The sequence below is a fragment of the Jaculus jaculus genome, chromosome 16 (genome assembly GCF_020740685.1).
Source record: "Jaculus jaculus isolate mJacJac1 chromosome 16, mJacJac1.mat.Y.cur, whole genome shotgun sequence".
Classification (NCBI taxonomy): domain Eukaryota; kingdom Metazoa; phylum Chordata; class Mammalia; order Rodentia; family Dipodidae; genus Jaculus; species Jaculus jaculus.
The window spans coordinates 55,445,886-55,463,142 of NC_059117.1; the positions used below are offsets into that span (position 1 = coordinate 55,445,886).

Here is a 17,257-nt window from a genome sequence, read left to right on the forward strand (position 1 = left end):
GGTTCTTAATAGGTTGATATTGTATATATGTAAGTACAATGATTGTGATGGGGAGGTAATATGATGGAGAATTGAATTTCAAAGGGGAAAGTGTGTGGGAGGAGGGAATTAACATGGGATATTTTTTATAATCATGGAAAATGCTAATAAAAATTTTTAAAAAATGGTGGTAGCCCCAAGTTATAATTAAGGAATATCTCCAAGCTCCACAAAAACACAAAAAGACTGGGATTCCAGTTCCTGTGGCATAAGTGGATTATAACCTGTAAATTGGCCTTTCTCTTTATGCCGTGAGTGGGTTTATATTTAGGAAACTGACCAGTGTTCTAAGCACACACCTCTTGACAGAAGAAAAATAAAATAACTTTAGGACCTAGCCTTCCAGTTTAGGGTTAAACAAGGCCAGGGGAGAGGTTGATGTTGACACACATATGGACAATAATGAACCAAATAGCATGATTACATATGGGCTTTGGTTTTACAAAAATATTTCAGAAACTCTTTCACACACATTCCTCCCATATAGTTCTTACTGTTGGTGCCAGGATCATATTTAGCTGGAATGATGTTGGAGTGATCCACCTTCCTAAGAGCTGATCAGCTCCTTATCAACCCTCATGTCAGCCCAGATTTTGTATCTAGAACTACGATGTTGGGCATTCATTAACCTTCTCAAAATTTAGGTGGTCCACCCATTCATGTCCAAGGTGTGAGAAATCAGTTAACTGCATCTAAAACATATGTACTCTATCTTACTAATACATGAAAGTGCTGGAATGTCTAGGGAAAAAAGTAATAATTTTTTTAAAAAAAATATTGGGCCAAATGACAAGAACATGAACTGTCATCCATTTGTAAAAACCACTATTATCCATCAGCGAACTCAATAGTTTTATTAGAGTCTAACATTATTGATCTGTTATCACAGAGTAAGTGATATGGAAGCTGACGGATTGTTAACGGGAGCAGGTATTCTCTGGTTTTGGCAACCTTGCTAAGAGCCTTTTTTTTTTTTTTTTTTCCTCTCTGTGGACTGGAGGAGGCTCTTAGTGAAATTGCCAGCTATTGGATTAATGGCAGAATTTCACAAGCACATTAAGAATGTCTTTTAGTGAAATAAAATGTGAAAATGACTATAAAGTAAAAGTGTCACCAAAAAAAAAAAAAAAAAAAGAAAAAGAAAAAGAGATCACAGTGCCTGTTAGAGGAGGGAGCTGTGTTTTACGTAAGTAACGCAACACCAGCGGATCAGATTTGTCACTCCAAGTCCTTTAGAGATTCCCCCAAAACTTACACTTTACAGAAATGTGTGCATGCTACAAAATTAACACTGATGATGGATGTGAGAAGTAATAATGGCCCAAAGATCTTTACATGTGAAGTCACTTAAAGAAGATAATGATATGAAAATACTCTTGTCCCCAAACTGGCTTTTCTGGTTGTTCTGTCCCTCCCAACAATGCAGTCCTCTGTAAGTCATTCCCTGCAGGCCAGACCATTCTCAGGTTTCTAGTCGGTGTGAGGGATGGATTGGTGTTTAAGAATCGTATTTCCGACGCAATAGGGAATTCATTTAGCTACTAGTGACTACAGGTGAAACAGGAATTAAGTCAGTACAATTATTTAACCAAAATTTTTCTGGGAAGATTAAGTCATTGCAATTACTAGAACCAGTTTTTGTCTGGGAGGAAAACATTTCTGCTTTTTGAAAACACAATTTTGTGTTTCTATTTCTTTTTTCTTTCCTTCTTTCTTTTTTTCCCCTTTTAATAATCCATTAAAATCATTGGCTTCATTTTTTTGTACGTTAAATGGCTGGCTGTTTGTCAGGGCTTTGTTAGAAGCAAGATAAATAAAGATGAGAAAATTGCTCAATTTGTTTTGTGTATGGAATGCTTGAAAATTTTTTAAAATATATAGTAAATGTTTTGTGGTTAGCTCAAGTTCATGATTCCAACTTTGCTATAGGTGAAGCCAGCTCTCGGGTCTGTAAGATGTGGTTTTTTTTTTCTGCTAGGATTTCTGAAAAGTTTTGTTTCTTCTCCAAAGTGACCACTTAGCCTTTGAGTAGTGTTCACTCGCCGTCAGTTGGAATCCACATCAGACAAGTGACAATATTTCTCAAGTAGGAATGTGCATGGCTGTCCCCCGTGGGTGTTAGCAAAGTGTGATACTGTTTGTGTACGTCTGAGGAAGGGTCCCAAATTGTGCATTTCTTATAAGCTTCTAGACAGTATGCCCATGTCGCTGTTTCCTGAGGGACCAGGGGTTGAGTTGCAAAGATATTGAGTCCAGTCACAGAGCCCACAAGCTATCATATTCATGAATTGCCATGGTCATATCATCTTTATATATCTGTATTTATTGGAACCCATGCCCATTTGGGTAAATCAAGCTAAAGTAGATATTTTAAAAATATATTTTATTTTGATTTATTTACTTGAGACAGAGAGTATGGGCACTCCGGGCCCTCTAGCTAAGCTCCAGATGCATGTGCCACCATGTGCATCGGGTTTACATGGGTACTGGGGAATCAAACTTGGAGCCTTAGGCCTGACAGGCAAGCACCTTTATCACTAAGCCATCTCTCCATCCCTAGAGTAGATATCTTTCTACTGATCTCAGTGGGCTTTTGCTTGCAACTTACATAAGCATTTGATCTCCACAATAAATTTTAAGAAGTTGAAGGTTTAGGTTAAAGTGCAAGACAAAAGTGTATTCGTTCTCCCTTGTTACTATCAACAAAAGTAGTTTCCACAGTGGCAGTGATGTCTTTCTTACACACGCTCCCCCTCTTCTCGCAGAGTATGATCTCTTCCATTGTGAACAGCACTTACTATGCAAATGTCTCAGCAGCAAAATGTCAAGAATTTGGAAGGTGGTACAAACATTTCAAGAAGACAAAAGATATGATGGGTAAGCAAAAAGAAAAAAAAAAAAGCCTCGTTACTTTGGTGGCTACATACCATCGCATGTCATTTGGGGGTTTATCAAAGTCACATCGAAAGCCAGATCTTTTGATTGCCCAATTAGAGATCAATTTGGAATGTTTCTTTGGGGGGTGGGTAGTGGGGATGAGGATAATGAGATAATTAAATTCAATAAATGTTTGTGTTTAAATCAGCTAAACTGAGTCGGTTGTCAGACATGCAGGAGATCCAGGCGTGAGGAAGAGCTGTCATTTCTTAACATCTCAGTGCAGACCTAGCCAGGCCTTGAATAACTAATATTAGCTGTGATTTCTCACAGAGATAAATCATGCTTTGGGGAGTTTTGTTTGAGAGAAAGAGAAAGGGCCTGTGTTTACTCCCAAGTTTTAAGGTACTTAAACTGTTTTCGACTTAATAAATTAAACCAGATTTACTCTCCACCCGTGGTGATGGAGTGTGGCTTTTCCCCAGCTCCAGTACCACCCTGCTACGTGGGCATGCCAGTTGGCTGTCAGTACTGGAGGGCCCACTACATGTTCTTTAAAACCTGGCATCGAATCTTAGCGTGCTCGCCTAGGTGAACATGTGTTACGCAGGGAGGGCATCGAGATGGTCTGAGATGTAAAACGACATGTCAAGGTTGTGGGCTCTGGCTTGATGTTGGCCTTTTCTCTGCTGTAAGTGTCTTAGTATTTGCAGAAACAAACACTGTGATTGAGGTTAAAGCTTTAATGTCGATTCATATCTATCACTGGTACCTTCCACGTAATGTATTTTAAAATAAAATAGAAATGGGGTGTTGAATATGCATAGCGTCTTGCCGAGTCTTAAAGCTTTCTGTTTGTCTCCATTCCATCCGTTTAATACAACAACAACAATAACTTTTCCTAAAGATTTTAGGAGACAAGAGCCCTGAATGTTGAGCTTGTTTTAGTTTTTAATATTTGAAGGAAAGCCATCCGTCTACCAAGCAGATTCTCGCCTTTCTAGCTGAGGGCTGTAATGAAGATAATAGATCATTGCTGGAATAATTGAATGACTATTCTCTGTGAATGGCCTGCTTAGGCTGATATCTCTAGTAGAAATTGAAGACTTCTTCCCCAATTCTTAGTTATATTTTACATACATCAAAGACTCTAGCAATGTGATAAGTTCCTAAACATGAAGCTGCATATTTAATGAAAAGAGCAATAATGATTAAAATCAGAGTCTTAATGGAAGTACAGCGTTAAGTTTGGAAAGGCTTTCCTGCTTATACTGAGCTCCAGGTTCTGCCTCTAGTCAACCACATCCAGCCAGTCTCCTCCTGATAGCAGCATTTGACACACTTTGAACTGACTCTCAGCCAACCCACACGAGGGCTCCAGCCAAGGGAGACGCGCTTGTCCTGGGTAGGTGGAAATACATTTGAAAACCATGACAGCATCTCCAGTCCACTAGAACAGCGTCCTGCCCTTCACAGTGTAAGATTGTCCTTAGCATTTGGTGACAACCACAGCTTCTGGCAAAACCAGCAGCAACACACACACACGCATGCACGCACACATGCACACACACACACATGCACACAAACATGCACCAAACATGTGTGCAGTCTTAGCAGCACTCAATCTACTCACTATATCACCAGGCACTGGCTTCACTGTGAGAAATATTTGCTGATTATTCGATCATCCCTAATAATGACTTAAATAAAGCCATCCATGTAAAGATACCAAGCATGATAATCAGACTAACAGCCAGTAATTATGCCTCGATTATTACATGCCTGTCTTATTATACCCTTTTTTTGTATCAACTACTTTTTATTAACCACGGGACAAAAGTGGAATGTGGGGTAGCATTTTGCACTCATTTTTTTTTTCTCCTACATCTCTTGCCTAGATTACTAAAATTAATAGCATGAGGAAAGATTTGTCATTTTTTTAAGTTGCTGGTTATCACAGACCTCTTTCTTAGTTGAGTTCACTGTTTCTAGTTGCCATCAAGCAAATATGTCTTTTTGAAGCATTTCATTAAAAAAAAAAATGCTTGTATTTATTTACTAGAGAGAGAGAACAGAGAGAAAGAGACAGATAGAGAAAGTGAGTATAGGTGCACCAGGTCCTTCTTCCACTGCAAATTCCAGACACATGTACCAGTTTGTGCATCTGGCTTTATGTGGGTACTGTCAAATTGCACCCAGGCCATCAGGTTTCACAAGCAAGTGCCTTTAAGCACTGAGAGATCTTCCCAGGCCTTTTTGAAGCATTTTAAAAGCAGCACCATGGCTTGACTTTCTTAGGGTCACAAGTGAGTCCCTAAAAATAGGACACAAAGAACTGGTATATAATAGAATTGATACCCCAATTGTCTACTGTGTGGAGTTGCCCTAAATTGGAAAACCAAAATGCAGCCCGGTGAGTTCTGTCTTGAAATCGTCTTGGTTTCATTGACTGTTTGGTGTGCCAGTCCATGATATCTTTTCATTATTAATTTTCTTTATCATTATGGAAATGATCAGACATCCCTATTGATGCCCACGGTCGTTATGTGAACGTGATGTGACTTTTCTTTTTTATCCACTGTAGTTGAAATGGATAGTCTCTCAGAACTGTCCCAGCAAAGTGCCAACCATGTCAATTACGGCCAGCAGCCTGTCCCAGGGAACACAGCCGAGCAGCCTCCATCCCCCGCGCAGCTGTCCCACGGCAGCCAGCCCTCTGTCCGGACCCCTCTTCCGAATCTGCACCCTGGCCTTGTGTCCACGCCTATCAGTCCCCAGCTGGTCAACCAGCAGCTGGTGATGGCCCAGCTCCTGAATCAGCAATACGCGGTGAACAGACTCTTGGCCCAGCAGTCCTTAAACCAACAGTACTTGAATCACCCTCCCCCTGTCAGTAGGTCATTGAATAAGCCTTTGGAACAGCAAGTTTCCACGAACACAGAGGTGTCTTCCGAAATCTACCAGTGGGTACGGGATGAACTAAAACGAGCAGGAATCTCCCAGGCAGTGTTTGCACGTGTGGCTTTTAACAGAACTCAGGTTAGTGTGCTTTTATTTGCTCTGCCCCCTCTCTCTTTTCTTTCTCTTGTCTTTTTCCTTGGACCCCCATCGAGGCTACTGTTTGCTCTTTCACCTGTGTGAGAAACCATGTGCTGTCTTTCTCATCATGGGGATTAATGCTTATTGCTGATGGTGGCTAGATTTTGTCACTCCTCTCCCTGTACGGTGGGTACTCTTTCTTATTTTAATTATTTTTTAATTGATTTGAAAGAGAGAATGGGTGCGCCAGGGCCTCCAGCTACTGCAAATGAACTCCAGACAAAAGTACCACCTTGTGCATCTGGCTTACCTGGGTCCTGGGGAATCGAACCGAGGTCCTTTGGCTTTGTATGCAAAGGACTTAACTGCTAAGCCATCCCCCCAGCCCCTCTTTCTTATTTTAAAATAGTTTTACTTATATTTTCTACTTAAAGAGGGGGTGGGGAGAGAATGTGCACACCAGGGCCTCCAGCCGCTGCAGACTAACTCCAGATGCATGTGCCAGTTTGTGCATCTGGCTTTACTTGGGTACTAGGGAACAGAACCCTGATCGTTAAGCCCTGGAGGCAAGCACCTTAGCTTCTGAGTCATCTCATCTCATCTACAACTTTAAAATTTTTTTTTTGGTTTTTTGAGGTAGGGTCTTACTCTAGCTGAGGCTGACCTGGAATTCACTCTGTAGTCTCAGGGTGGCCTCGAACTCATGGCAATCCCCCTACCTCTGCCTCCCCAGTGCTGGGATTAAAGGCATGTGCCACCATGCCCAGCGACAACTTTTTAAAATTTTTATTAAGGCATTTGTCCCTGCACCTGGCTTATCTCACTTGATTTTATTTTATTTTTGTTGTTTTTCAAGGTAGGGTCTTGCTCTAGCTCAAGCTGACCAGGAACTTACTATGTAGTGTTAGGGAGGCCTTGAACCCACAGCAATTCTCCTACCTCTGCCTCCCAAGTGCTAGAATTAAAGGTGTGTGCCACCACGCCTGACTTAATTTTATTTTTAAGTGTTTTTATTTATTTATTTGAGAGAGAGAGAATGGGTGTATCAGGACCTCCCACCACTGCCAATGATCTCCAGACGCATGCACTGCTGTGCATCTGGGTTTACATGGTCACTGAGGAATAGAACCCAGCCGTCAGACTCTGCAAACAAGTGCTGAGCTATCTCTCCGGCCCCACAACTATTTTTGATAACTTGAAGCTTAGTAGCATTTAATGTTATGCAGCCATTTTGACAAAAAAAGAGAGAGAGATTATACGGCTTATTAGCATAAAGGTTTTTATTTGTTTGTTTTTTGAGGTAGGGTCTCACTCTAGCCCAGGCTGAGCTGGAATTCACTATATAGTCTCAGGGTGGCCTTGAACACACTGCAGTCCTCCTACCTCTGCCTCCCTAGTGCTGGGATTAAAGGCGTGTGCCACCACACCCAGCAACATGAAGTATTTTTTTTCATTCTTTTCTGTTTTTTTTTTTTTTCTCTCACTGCTTTAAAAACAATATATAGGGTTTAGTTACTGTACAGAGTTGTGGATTTCACATGCAACATATATATATACACACACACACACACGTATATATGTATATGATGTATATATAAATATATACAATTTATTTATTTGCAAGCACAGAAAGACAGAGACAAACAGAATGGGCACACCAGGGCCTAGTCCCACTGAAAATGAACTCCAGATCCTGCCTTATGTGGGTACTGGGGAATTGAACCCAGGTCGTTAGGCTTTGCAGGCAGGTACCTAAACTGCTGAGCCACCTCTCCAGCCCTACACTATCTATTTTGATGGTGCTCTATGCAATCTTCCCCCTCTACCTCTTTTCACTCTCCCACTTGGTCCTCTTTCTCTTCCTAAATATTCCCCCTTCTACTTTCATGGGGCCTCATTCTTTAGACATCTCAGAAACTGAGCCACAGCACATGCCTCCCTCCCCCCCCCCGCCTTAAGGCCACATAGTAAATATTTTAGGCTTTGAGGGCCATGAAATCTCTATCACATGGAGCAGGACAAGCAATTAGCTGTAGACAGTTAAGGAGTAGGTGAGGGATGGTCATGTCTAACCATCTAACTATTAGCAGAACTGGCCCAGAGGCAGGTTGACCTACAGGCATTCCTTTGCAATTCTGCTTTAGATTCCCTGTGGAGACCTGCATTTGGCCCCAGTGTTCACACCTTTGCCCTCCTGAGCAAATTCCTGAGACAACATTATCTATCAACGTGCCCTGTAGTTAGACTATTTATAGTGGCATAGACTAAAGGTTACCCATGGTTTAAGAAGTCCTAAACAAATTGATTCTACTAAACTGTGAATACAAATACTTTCCCCCCTCTGGGGCTGGAAAAGATGGCTTGGTGGCTAAGACACTTGCCTGCAAAGCCTAAGGACCCAGGTTCGATTCCCCAGTACCCATGTAAGCCAGATGCACGTGGGGGCACATGAATCTGGACTTCACTTACAGGGGCTAGATGCCCTGGCATGCCCATTCTCTCTCTGTCTGCCTCTCTCTCTCTCAAATAAATAAATATTAAAATATATTTTAAAGCCGGGAGTGGTGCCGCACGCCTTTAATCCCAGCACTCAGATGGCACAGGTAGGAGGATTGCTGTGAGTTCAAGGCCACCCTGAAACTACATTGTAAATTCCAGGTCAGCCTGAGCCAGAGTGAAACCCTACCTTGAAACCTCCTCCCCCCGAAAAAAAATATATTTTAAAGAATATTTTTTCTTTGCTTAAGATTTAGTGGTCATATATAGTGTTTATTTTTAAGCAAAACACACTAAAACAAAACAAGGATCATGTAACTTTGATTAGACTGAGGACATAGTGTCTTTTCAGCTTTCTTGTTTTACCACAGTTCTTTCTTTTGTTAGTCTATTTTTGGTGTTCTTGGCCTGGTATGTATTTTCCTCTTGTACTTAAGTTATTTTGTTTATTGCATTCTTATAAGAATAAAATTCTGGTACAAAAATAATCTAGTATTAATTCCTTATTGGCAGTGTTTCTATACCTAGGGGAATCCCAGCTGTGACTTATTTTTGGCTCGCCTGACTAGATTTGGAGTCAGGAGACCTGACAAAGCCTTTAATTCAGTGTTTGTTTTCAGTTTCTTCATCTGTTTCTGTACATTGTCGGTGTGTTTTTAAAGGGTGGTAAGACAGGGGTATGTATCAGGTTAAAACTGAATGCTTTTACCACATTCCATGTTTCTACAGATTAAAGACTGTGTTCATTGTTAGCTAGAAAATTTAATATGTCACCTTAATTCAGTTGAGGGGGAACAATCATTTTTTTTTTAAAGGTGACCCTCTAGATAGTTCTGTGTATGATAGAATCTTTATTTTGTAAACATGGTAATTGCTAGTAACTTAGCACTGGGCAAAAATTAAGACTCTCTATAAAAGTCCAATAATGCTTGCTGAATTCAATTAAACAAAGACAAACAGACAAAGACAACATGGATAGACAGTAATTGTAGATGAATAGATTTACTGTTAAGTGCTTGGAAAAAGTGCGCAAATAGTTGGATCTTAAAGCAGTAAGGAAGGGCGCTGTGTGTAGAATGGGGGAATGAGCTGAGAGAGGAAAGGTAGACCCGCTGTACATCGTGGGTTTTCTCCTCCTGGGCTATGATATTATAGCTAAGACTGGGAAGATGGGTTGGTCTTTCTGTCTTTGGAATTTACACTGCAAAATTCAATGACTATTTGTAGGTAGAAATTTCTCTTTTAATATGAAACCATGAGTTTTTTTTTTTTCCTTTCTGAGGATGAGAAGAGATTTAAAAATGAGCATAACTTAATACAGGTATTTCTTTTCCAATAGTCAATTTAAGGAAAAAATTATTACCAAAAAATTATTTGGAATGTTGGAAGATAAACAGACTTATTTTAAACCTTTATGTTGGTAGTTGGTACTCCACAGTCGAAACTTGACGCTGTTTGGTTTAAATGGCAGTTATTTTATATGTATATTTAAGTGTTCACAATTGAGACCTAGCTTTTGCACACGCAAGCATGTATGTGTTTTCAGTGGTCATACTTAAAAACTACACGCGCGCCCACACGCAGCTGCATTTATTTTAATGATTATACATTCATAGGAATGCATGTAGCGTGTTTACTTCGAAGTATGCATTTCAATAAAAGCAGGTGCAGCGTGAGCCGGGTGTGAGTGTGGAGTACGAAAATACACATGCTGATGCATATGTATAGAGGGCGCGCTCTGAGTTAAATCGCACCTCACGTTGGTGTGCGCTTATTACAATATCCAGCTCCAGCCCCAAGTCGAAAAATCCCTATACAATATGTGCGTTAACAGACAAAATTACGGTATGGTTGGATAAAGGCACTGGACCCTATGCTGAAGTATGACTGTCAAAGAAGGCATGGTTATGAGTTGAGAGGACTTTGTAAGCCAGTGACAACGCTGACTACCTTAAAAAACCCTGGTTTTCACATTTTAACTCTCAATTGAGAATTTTTCTCATCATCTTAATGGGGTTCGCTACGTAAAAGCCTAATTCTCTCTGAAGACTTTCACCCATGCCTTTAAAACCCGAAACAGAAGTCTGCCATTTCAGAAAATTTATGGTGAAATTTATCAAATGACTTGTTCTAAGGAATTTTTCCTATTTCTGAGTCGATGGACACGTGTTCTTCAATTGCTATGGAGATCCCAGTGTTTGGCATATGTCATCTGTTCACTCACGGCTACTTGATGCTTTTTTAATGAAAACCTATGACTAAAAATAATTGCCAGAACTTATAGACATAAGCTTTCCAACTCACCTCTCTGTAATATTGCTACAAAAGGCTATTATACAAGAGCATATATTCTTAACTGTCCCTAAAAAAGTAAGACCCAGAGTTTAACTCTGACTCCCCCCCCCACCCACACCCACACCCCCTCTTCTCCCTCACCCCTTCTGTTTGGCACACTATTTTCCAGTAAAATAAAGAATGAAGAAGATGGATCATTCAAAACTGATAACAGTAATGGACCATCATGTAATGTTTTATTGAATTTGAGTTCTGTAAATTATGTGGTGGAGAGAAATTTGCCTGCTTAAGTAAAACAGAAATTGGTACTGTGTTCCTATAATTCCTTACAGTGTAATGTCAGAAAAGTCCCCTCTCCATATCTCTGTTGAATGAAAGGTAAAAAGGTACCATTACCCTGCTGTGACTGTCGTACCTGCCGAGGGACAGAGATGAGTGTACCTACTTAGAACATACTTGGCACGGTGCCACAGAACAGGTGAAGTTTCAAAATAGTCTTTCACCTGGACATGTGATTAAAAATTCACCGAACAGCAGATGCAGGTAGCCTTGAAGAATATTCTATGTCTTTTCTCTTTAGGAGGGAGGTTTCATCATATCATCTTTTTTTTTTTTTTCCTTTCTGAGGGCTTTGAAGTTTCACGAAGCTGATAAAATCTATTTGAATCAGTGATTATGTTCAAAGAGGAGACAAACGGGAGGCCAGACAGGCTTTTTGTTCAGATTGGCAGTCTCTTTCGCTTATCTGCTGTTTTAAAGAATACTTAATGAGCTTTTGGAAGTACTGATAATATTTATTGAAGGTTCCCCTTTCCTTTTACGATTACTAATGAATTTTACTTGTAATAACTTGTAAACTCTTGTTGGAATGTAAAAAAGAGAGGTTTAGGAATTCTTCAGTAAATGCATTCTTTAATTGAAAACACAGGAATCTCACCTACCCACCATGCAATGACAAAGCAGAAGAACGTTGTGTTTTCATACATGCAGCACACATCTAATTACTTCTAAGATGTGAAGTCCCAGTGAAAGGTGGCTTCTCATTTCCCACAAAATTAATATTCATGAGATGCTAGTAACTTCCCACATAGCATACAAGCTTTCAGGTTCTTTTGAGAAACAAGAACAAGGAATGATTTTGTTTAATTTAGCAAATTTATTGAGTACCCATGGTGTATAGTATTGATACTTTTTTATTTTTAACTTTTATTTATTTATTTGAGAGAGAGAGAGAGAGGGAATGGGTGCTCCAGGGCCTCTAGTCATTGCAAACAAACTCCAGATGTATGTGCCACCTTGTGCCTCCAGCTTCACTTGTATACTGGGGAATTGAACCTGGGTCCTCTGGCTTTGCCAGCAAGCACCTTAACCATTAAGCCATCCTTCCAGTTCCTTGATACTTTTTATTTTTATTTTTTTAATTTTTTTCTCAATTTTTATTAACATTTTCCATGATTATAAAAAATATCCTCCCTCTCCCCGCCAATTTCCCCTTTGAGATTCCATTCTCCATCATATCCCCTCCCCACCTTGATACTCTTTATTACCAGACTCGGCCATGTGTGTAACACTAGACACATGCTGTCCTTCATGTGCTATTTCTTTTCTTTTTTTTTTGGTTTTTCGAGGTAGGGTCTCACTCTGGTCCAGGCTGACCTGGAATTAACTCTGTCATCTCAGGGTGGCCTTGAACTCATGGCAATCCCCCTACCTCTGCCTCCCGAGTGCTGGGATTAAAGGCGTGCGCCACCACGCCTGGCCACATGCTATTTCTTTAGCATGAAGGATTGTTGGTAAGAGCGCCTTTGTCAATCATGAGGAATTAATACAAATTACCTTGACCTTACCTAGCAAACTTATTGTATTTTCAACTGTAGAAACTGAGGAAAAGGGCCAACATATATACAACTTGAATTCATAAATGCATCTCTTCAAACAAGAGTGACCCACATGGGAACCAAAACACATACTCTCATATCTGGGTTCTAATAGTCATGTGCATATAGAATTATTCTAATGTATACATCTTTTTAATTAACACATATATTTTCTAACAATATTTTCAAGCATTTCCACCAGGGGGCACTCCCCTCATTGAAAGCTCCAGGCCAAAAAAAAAAAAAAAAGAATCCTGAGACGTAGGAAACTGTCCACACTGTCGTTGTAGAGCTCTGTATGTGTGCTGGAGTATGTTGAAGCATGGCTTTTGAAAATCAGCATATTCCAGGCAGAAAAAAAAAAAAACTGCACGTGTTCCACTGGGATGATTAATTTCGGCAGAAATAAAGTGCTTTGCCCAGGCACAACTTGTGTGCTGCAGTGGGAAGGTATGCCAACCTCAAAATATGGGCAGAGAGCACAGGACTTCCTAAATTGTCTTTCAACTCTTTAAGCCACACACCCCTGAATGGAGTCACGTGTTCCTAAGTCTTGGGAGAATATGATTCAGTATTTTTTTTTATTCTTCATGTGTTTGATTTTTCCAACTGTAGTTCTCTGCTGCAGAGAGGCTTGGGTGAAAATGTGATATAAGTGTTATTTAAGATTTTAGATGTGTAACTAAGTTTCCTAGGTATAGAAACATACTATATGTTTATGGGATATTTGTGCCCTAATCTATTTTCATTTTATTTTTTTGTTTTGTTTTTGAGGTAGGGTCTCCCTCTAGCCCAGGCTGACCTGTAATTCACTATGTAGTCTCAGTCTGGCCTTGAACTCACAGCGTTCCTGCTACCTCTGTTTCCTAAGTGCTGGAACTAAAGGTGTGTGCCACTATGCCTGGCCCTTATCTATTTTTTAAAATATTTTTATTCATTTGCAAACAGAGTGGTGGGGGGAGAGAGAGAATGCGGCCAACGTCAGGGCTGCCAGCATCTGCAAACAAACTCCAGACATATGTACCACTTTGTGCATCTGCCTTTACAGGGGAATCAAACTCTGGTCGTTAGATTCTGTAGGCAAGTACGTTAACTGCTGAGCCATCTCTCATGCCCCCTATTATTTATTTATTTATTTATTTATTTAATTTTGGCTTTTCAAGGTAGGGGCTCACCCTGGCCCAGGCTGACCTGGAATTAACTATGTAGTCTCAGGGTGGCCTTGAACTCATGGGCAATCCTCCTACCTCTGCCCCCCCCCCGAATGCTGGGATGAAAGGCGTGCGCCTCCACACCCGGCTCCCCTATTTTTTTTTTAAGTTACTGAACAACTGGCAGATGTATAGCTAAACATTTCATAAAGCATTTAGTAGCCATCACATTTCAGTGAAGGTACCCTGAGTGCCTTGAACAAAATAACACATGCCTAGTATTCTGTAACATTTCTTTATCTTTTTATGTTTTTTGAGGTAGTGTCTCACTCTAGCCCAGGCTGACCTGAAATTCACTATGGAGTCTCAGGGTGGTCTTGAACTGATGAGTACTGGAATTAAAGGCATGCACCACCATGTAACATTTCTTATAGCTCTAATTACCATTGGGACTCGCTCAAAGCTTGCAAACATCATTCCTTTTTAAAAATATATATTTTTTTAAATTTTTATTTATTTATTTATTTGAGAGCGACAGACACAGAGAGAAAGACAGGTAGAGGGAGAGAGAGAGAATGGGTGCGCCAGGGCTTCCAGCCTCTGCAAACGAACTCCAGACGCGTGCGCCCCCTTGTGCATCTGGCTAACGTGGGACCTGGGGAACCGAGCCTCGAACTGGGGTCCTTAGGCTTCACAGGCAAGCGCCTAACCGCTAAGCCATCTCTCCAGCCCTTTAAAAATATATTTTATTTATTTATTTGAGAGAGAAAGACTTACAAAGTCAGAGAGAGAGAGAGAGAGAGAGAGAGAGAGAGAGGGAGAGAGAGGGAGAGAATGGGTGTGCCAGGGCTTCCAGTCACTGCAAACGAACTCCAGATGCGTGTGCCCCCTTGTGCATCTGGCTTATGTGGGCCCTGGAGAATCGAACTGGGATCCTTTGGCTTTGCAGACAAGCACCGTAACTTCTAAGCCATCTCTCCATGCCCCCCCCCCCCCGTTCCTATTTTTATTTCTATGCTTCAAACCCCAGGACACTCACAGAACTGTAGAATGCTTGCCTAATTGTATGTAGCCTTTCCTCTTCTGTGGTCCTTGTTTAGTAAATATTTACCAACTACTATGTGTAAGGCACTGTGCTGGACTGACAAAAGTGAATATTATACTGTTCTCCTCAAGCAATTTCCAACGCACTCTTTATGTATACTGAATATTTGCCTTGGTCTCTGTATTCCTATGTAATTGATATATATATTTATATACACACATTATTTTATCAACCATAATTATTTGCTTGCTTTTTAAAAACATGTATTTATTTATTTGGTTTTTTTTAAAGAAGTTTCTTTTGTTGTTTATTTATTTATTTGAAAGTGACAGACAGAGAAAGAGGCAGATAGAGAGAGAGAATGGGCACTCCAGGGCCTCCAGCCACTGCAAAGGAACTCCAGATGCCTGGGCCCCCTTGTGCATCTGGCTAACATGGGTCCTGGGGAATTGAACCTCAAACCAGGGTCCTTTGGCTTCACAGGCAAGTGCTTAACCACTAAGCCATCTCTCCAGCCCTATTTATTTATTCATAAGTAGAGGGAGATAGACAAGAGGCAGACAGAGAGAACGGGCATGCCAGGGCCTCCAGCCACTAAAAATAAACTCCATATACATGCACTACCTTGTGCATCTGGCTTTATGTAGGCACTGGAGAAAACTGAACCAGCATTGCTAGGCTTTTCAGGCAAGTACCTTAACCACTTAGCCATCTCTCCAACACCTGGCTGCTGCTGCTGCTTCTTTTAAAGACAGTATCTCACTACACAGCCCTGGCTGTCTTCAAACGCACAGTCAGCCTGCCCCAGCCTTCCTAGTGCCAGGATTACATGCATGGCTCTGGGCTCACCTTCCAACATATATGTGTGTGTGTGTGTATGTATGTATATATATATATATATATATAAAATATATATATGTATGTATATATATATTATATATATATAATATATATATGTATGTATATATATATTATATATATATATATGTGTGTGTGTGTATATATATGTGTGTGTGTGTGTGTGTGTGTGTGTACATATATATATTTTCCCAATGTAGGGTATTGCTCTAGCCCAGACTGACCTGGAATTGACTATGAAGTCTGAGGCTGGCCCTGAACTCACAGCTATCCTCCTACCTCAGCCTCCTGAGTGCCGGGATTAAAGGTGTGTGCTGCTATGCCCTGCCCAACACATTGTAAAATATATAACAGGGGCTGGAGAGGTGGCTTAGCAGTTAAGACATTTGCCTGCCAGGCCAAAGAGGCCCTGGCGTGCCCATTCTCCCTCTCTCTCTCTGCCTCTTTCTCTCTCTTAAATAAAGAAATAATTGAATAAAGTACGTAGCATTTTGTGGGTAGCAGTGGCAAGCGAGGACTATTTAGGTCTCCCACATTCATACATGGTGTGTGAGAGAGAGTGGCTTCTGCGGTAGGTTTCCCTGTGTTAGTTATCCGAGTACAAATTAAAGGCTGCCCGTTGGACTGATTTTACTTGGACTGACTAGATATGTTTTTCTTTTAAATATTTTTATTTATTCATTTGACACACAGAGAGAGAAAGAGAGAGGCATAGAGAGAGAAAGATGAGAGAGAGAGAAAATGAGAATGGGCACTCTATGGCTTCCCACCCCTGCAAACAAACTTCAGATGCACATGCCCACTTGTGCATCTGGCTTACATGGATCTTGGGAATCGAACCTGGATCCTTTGGCTTTGCAGGCACATGCCTTAAATGCTAAGCCATCTCTCCAGCCCTGACTAGATGTTTTGTTGTTGAGTGGACACAGTCACAGCACTACTTATTAGCAAAATGGATAGATGCACATGTGTCTGACCTTCTCCAGTAGTATATTTCTTGTTTTGTTTTCTTTTTCAAAGTAGCATCTCGCTCTAGCTCAGGCTGACCTGGAATTCACTGTGTAGTCTCAGGGTGACATTGAACTCACGGAGATCCTCCTGTTCCAGAGAGCTGGGATTAAAGGCATGCACCACCATGCCTCACTTTTTTTTTCTACTTTTTTATTGAAAACTTCCATAAATATAGGCAATATACCATGATCACAAACTCCTCCTGCCACACCCCTTTCCCCCCAAATCTTCCTCCACGAAATCCTTCCTTTCCAGTTAGTCTGCTCTATTTTGGTGTCATCATCTCCCCTTTCTGTGAGGCAGGTCTTGCCTAGGTGTGTCAGCCACTATGAGGTCCTGAGTATCAAGGCCTTACTAGAAGACAGTGTTGTGAGTACTCCCCTTCTTCCTTGGACTCTTATATTCTTTCTGCCACGTCTTCCACAACGGTCCCTGAGCCTTGGAGGATGTGATAGAGTTGTCTTGCCTAGTGTCCATTCAGTAGCATTTCTTTTTTTGTTGTTTTTTTTTTTTGTTTTTTTGAGGTAGGGTCTCATTCTAGCCCAGGCTGACCTGAAATTCACTAAGGA

At 40.8% G+C, this 17,257-nt stretch overlaps 1 protein-coding gene across 7 annotated transcripts in view; it reads left to right on the forward strand.

The window, feature by feature from the left end:
* Satb1 (SATB homeobox 1) overlaps window positions 1–17,257 on the forward strand; it is a 123,842-nt gene that overhangs the window by 55,277 nt on the left and 51,308 nt on the right. For all 7 annotated transcript variants that reach the window (XM_045135840.1, XM_045135843.1, XM_045135841.1 and 4 more), the window contains exons 6-7: window positions 2,805–2,916; window positions 5,501–5,955. In XM_045135840.1, coding sequence (XP_044991775.1) covers window positions 2,805–2,916; window positions 5,501–5,955 — 567 coding nt within the window. The remainder of the gene's footprint in view (window positions 1–2,804; window positions 2,917–5,500; window positions 5,956–17,257) is intronic.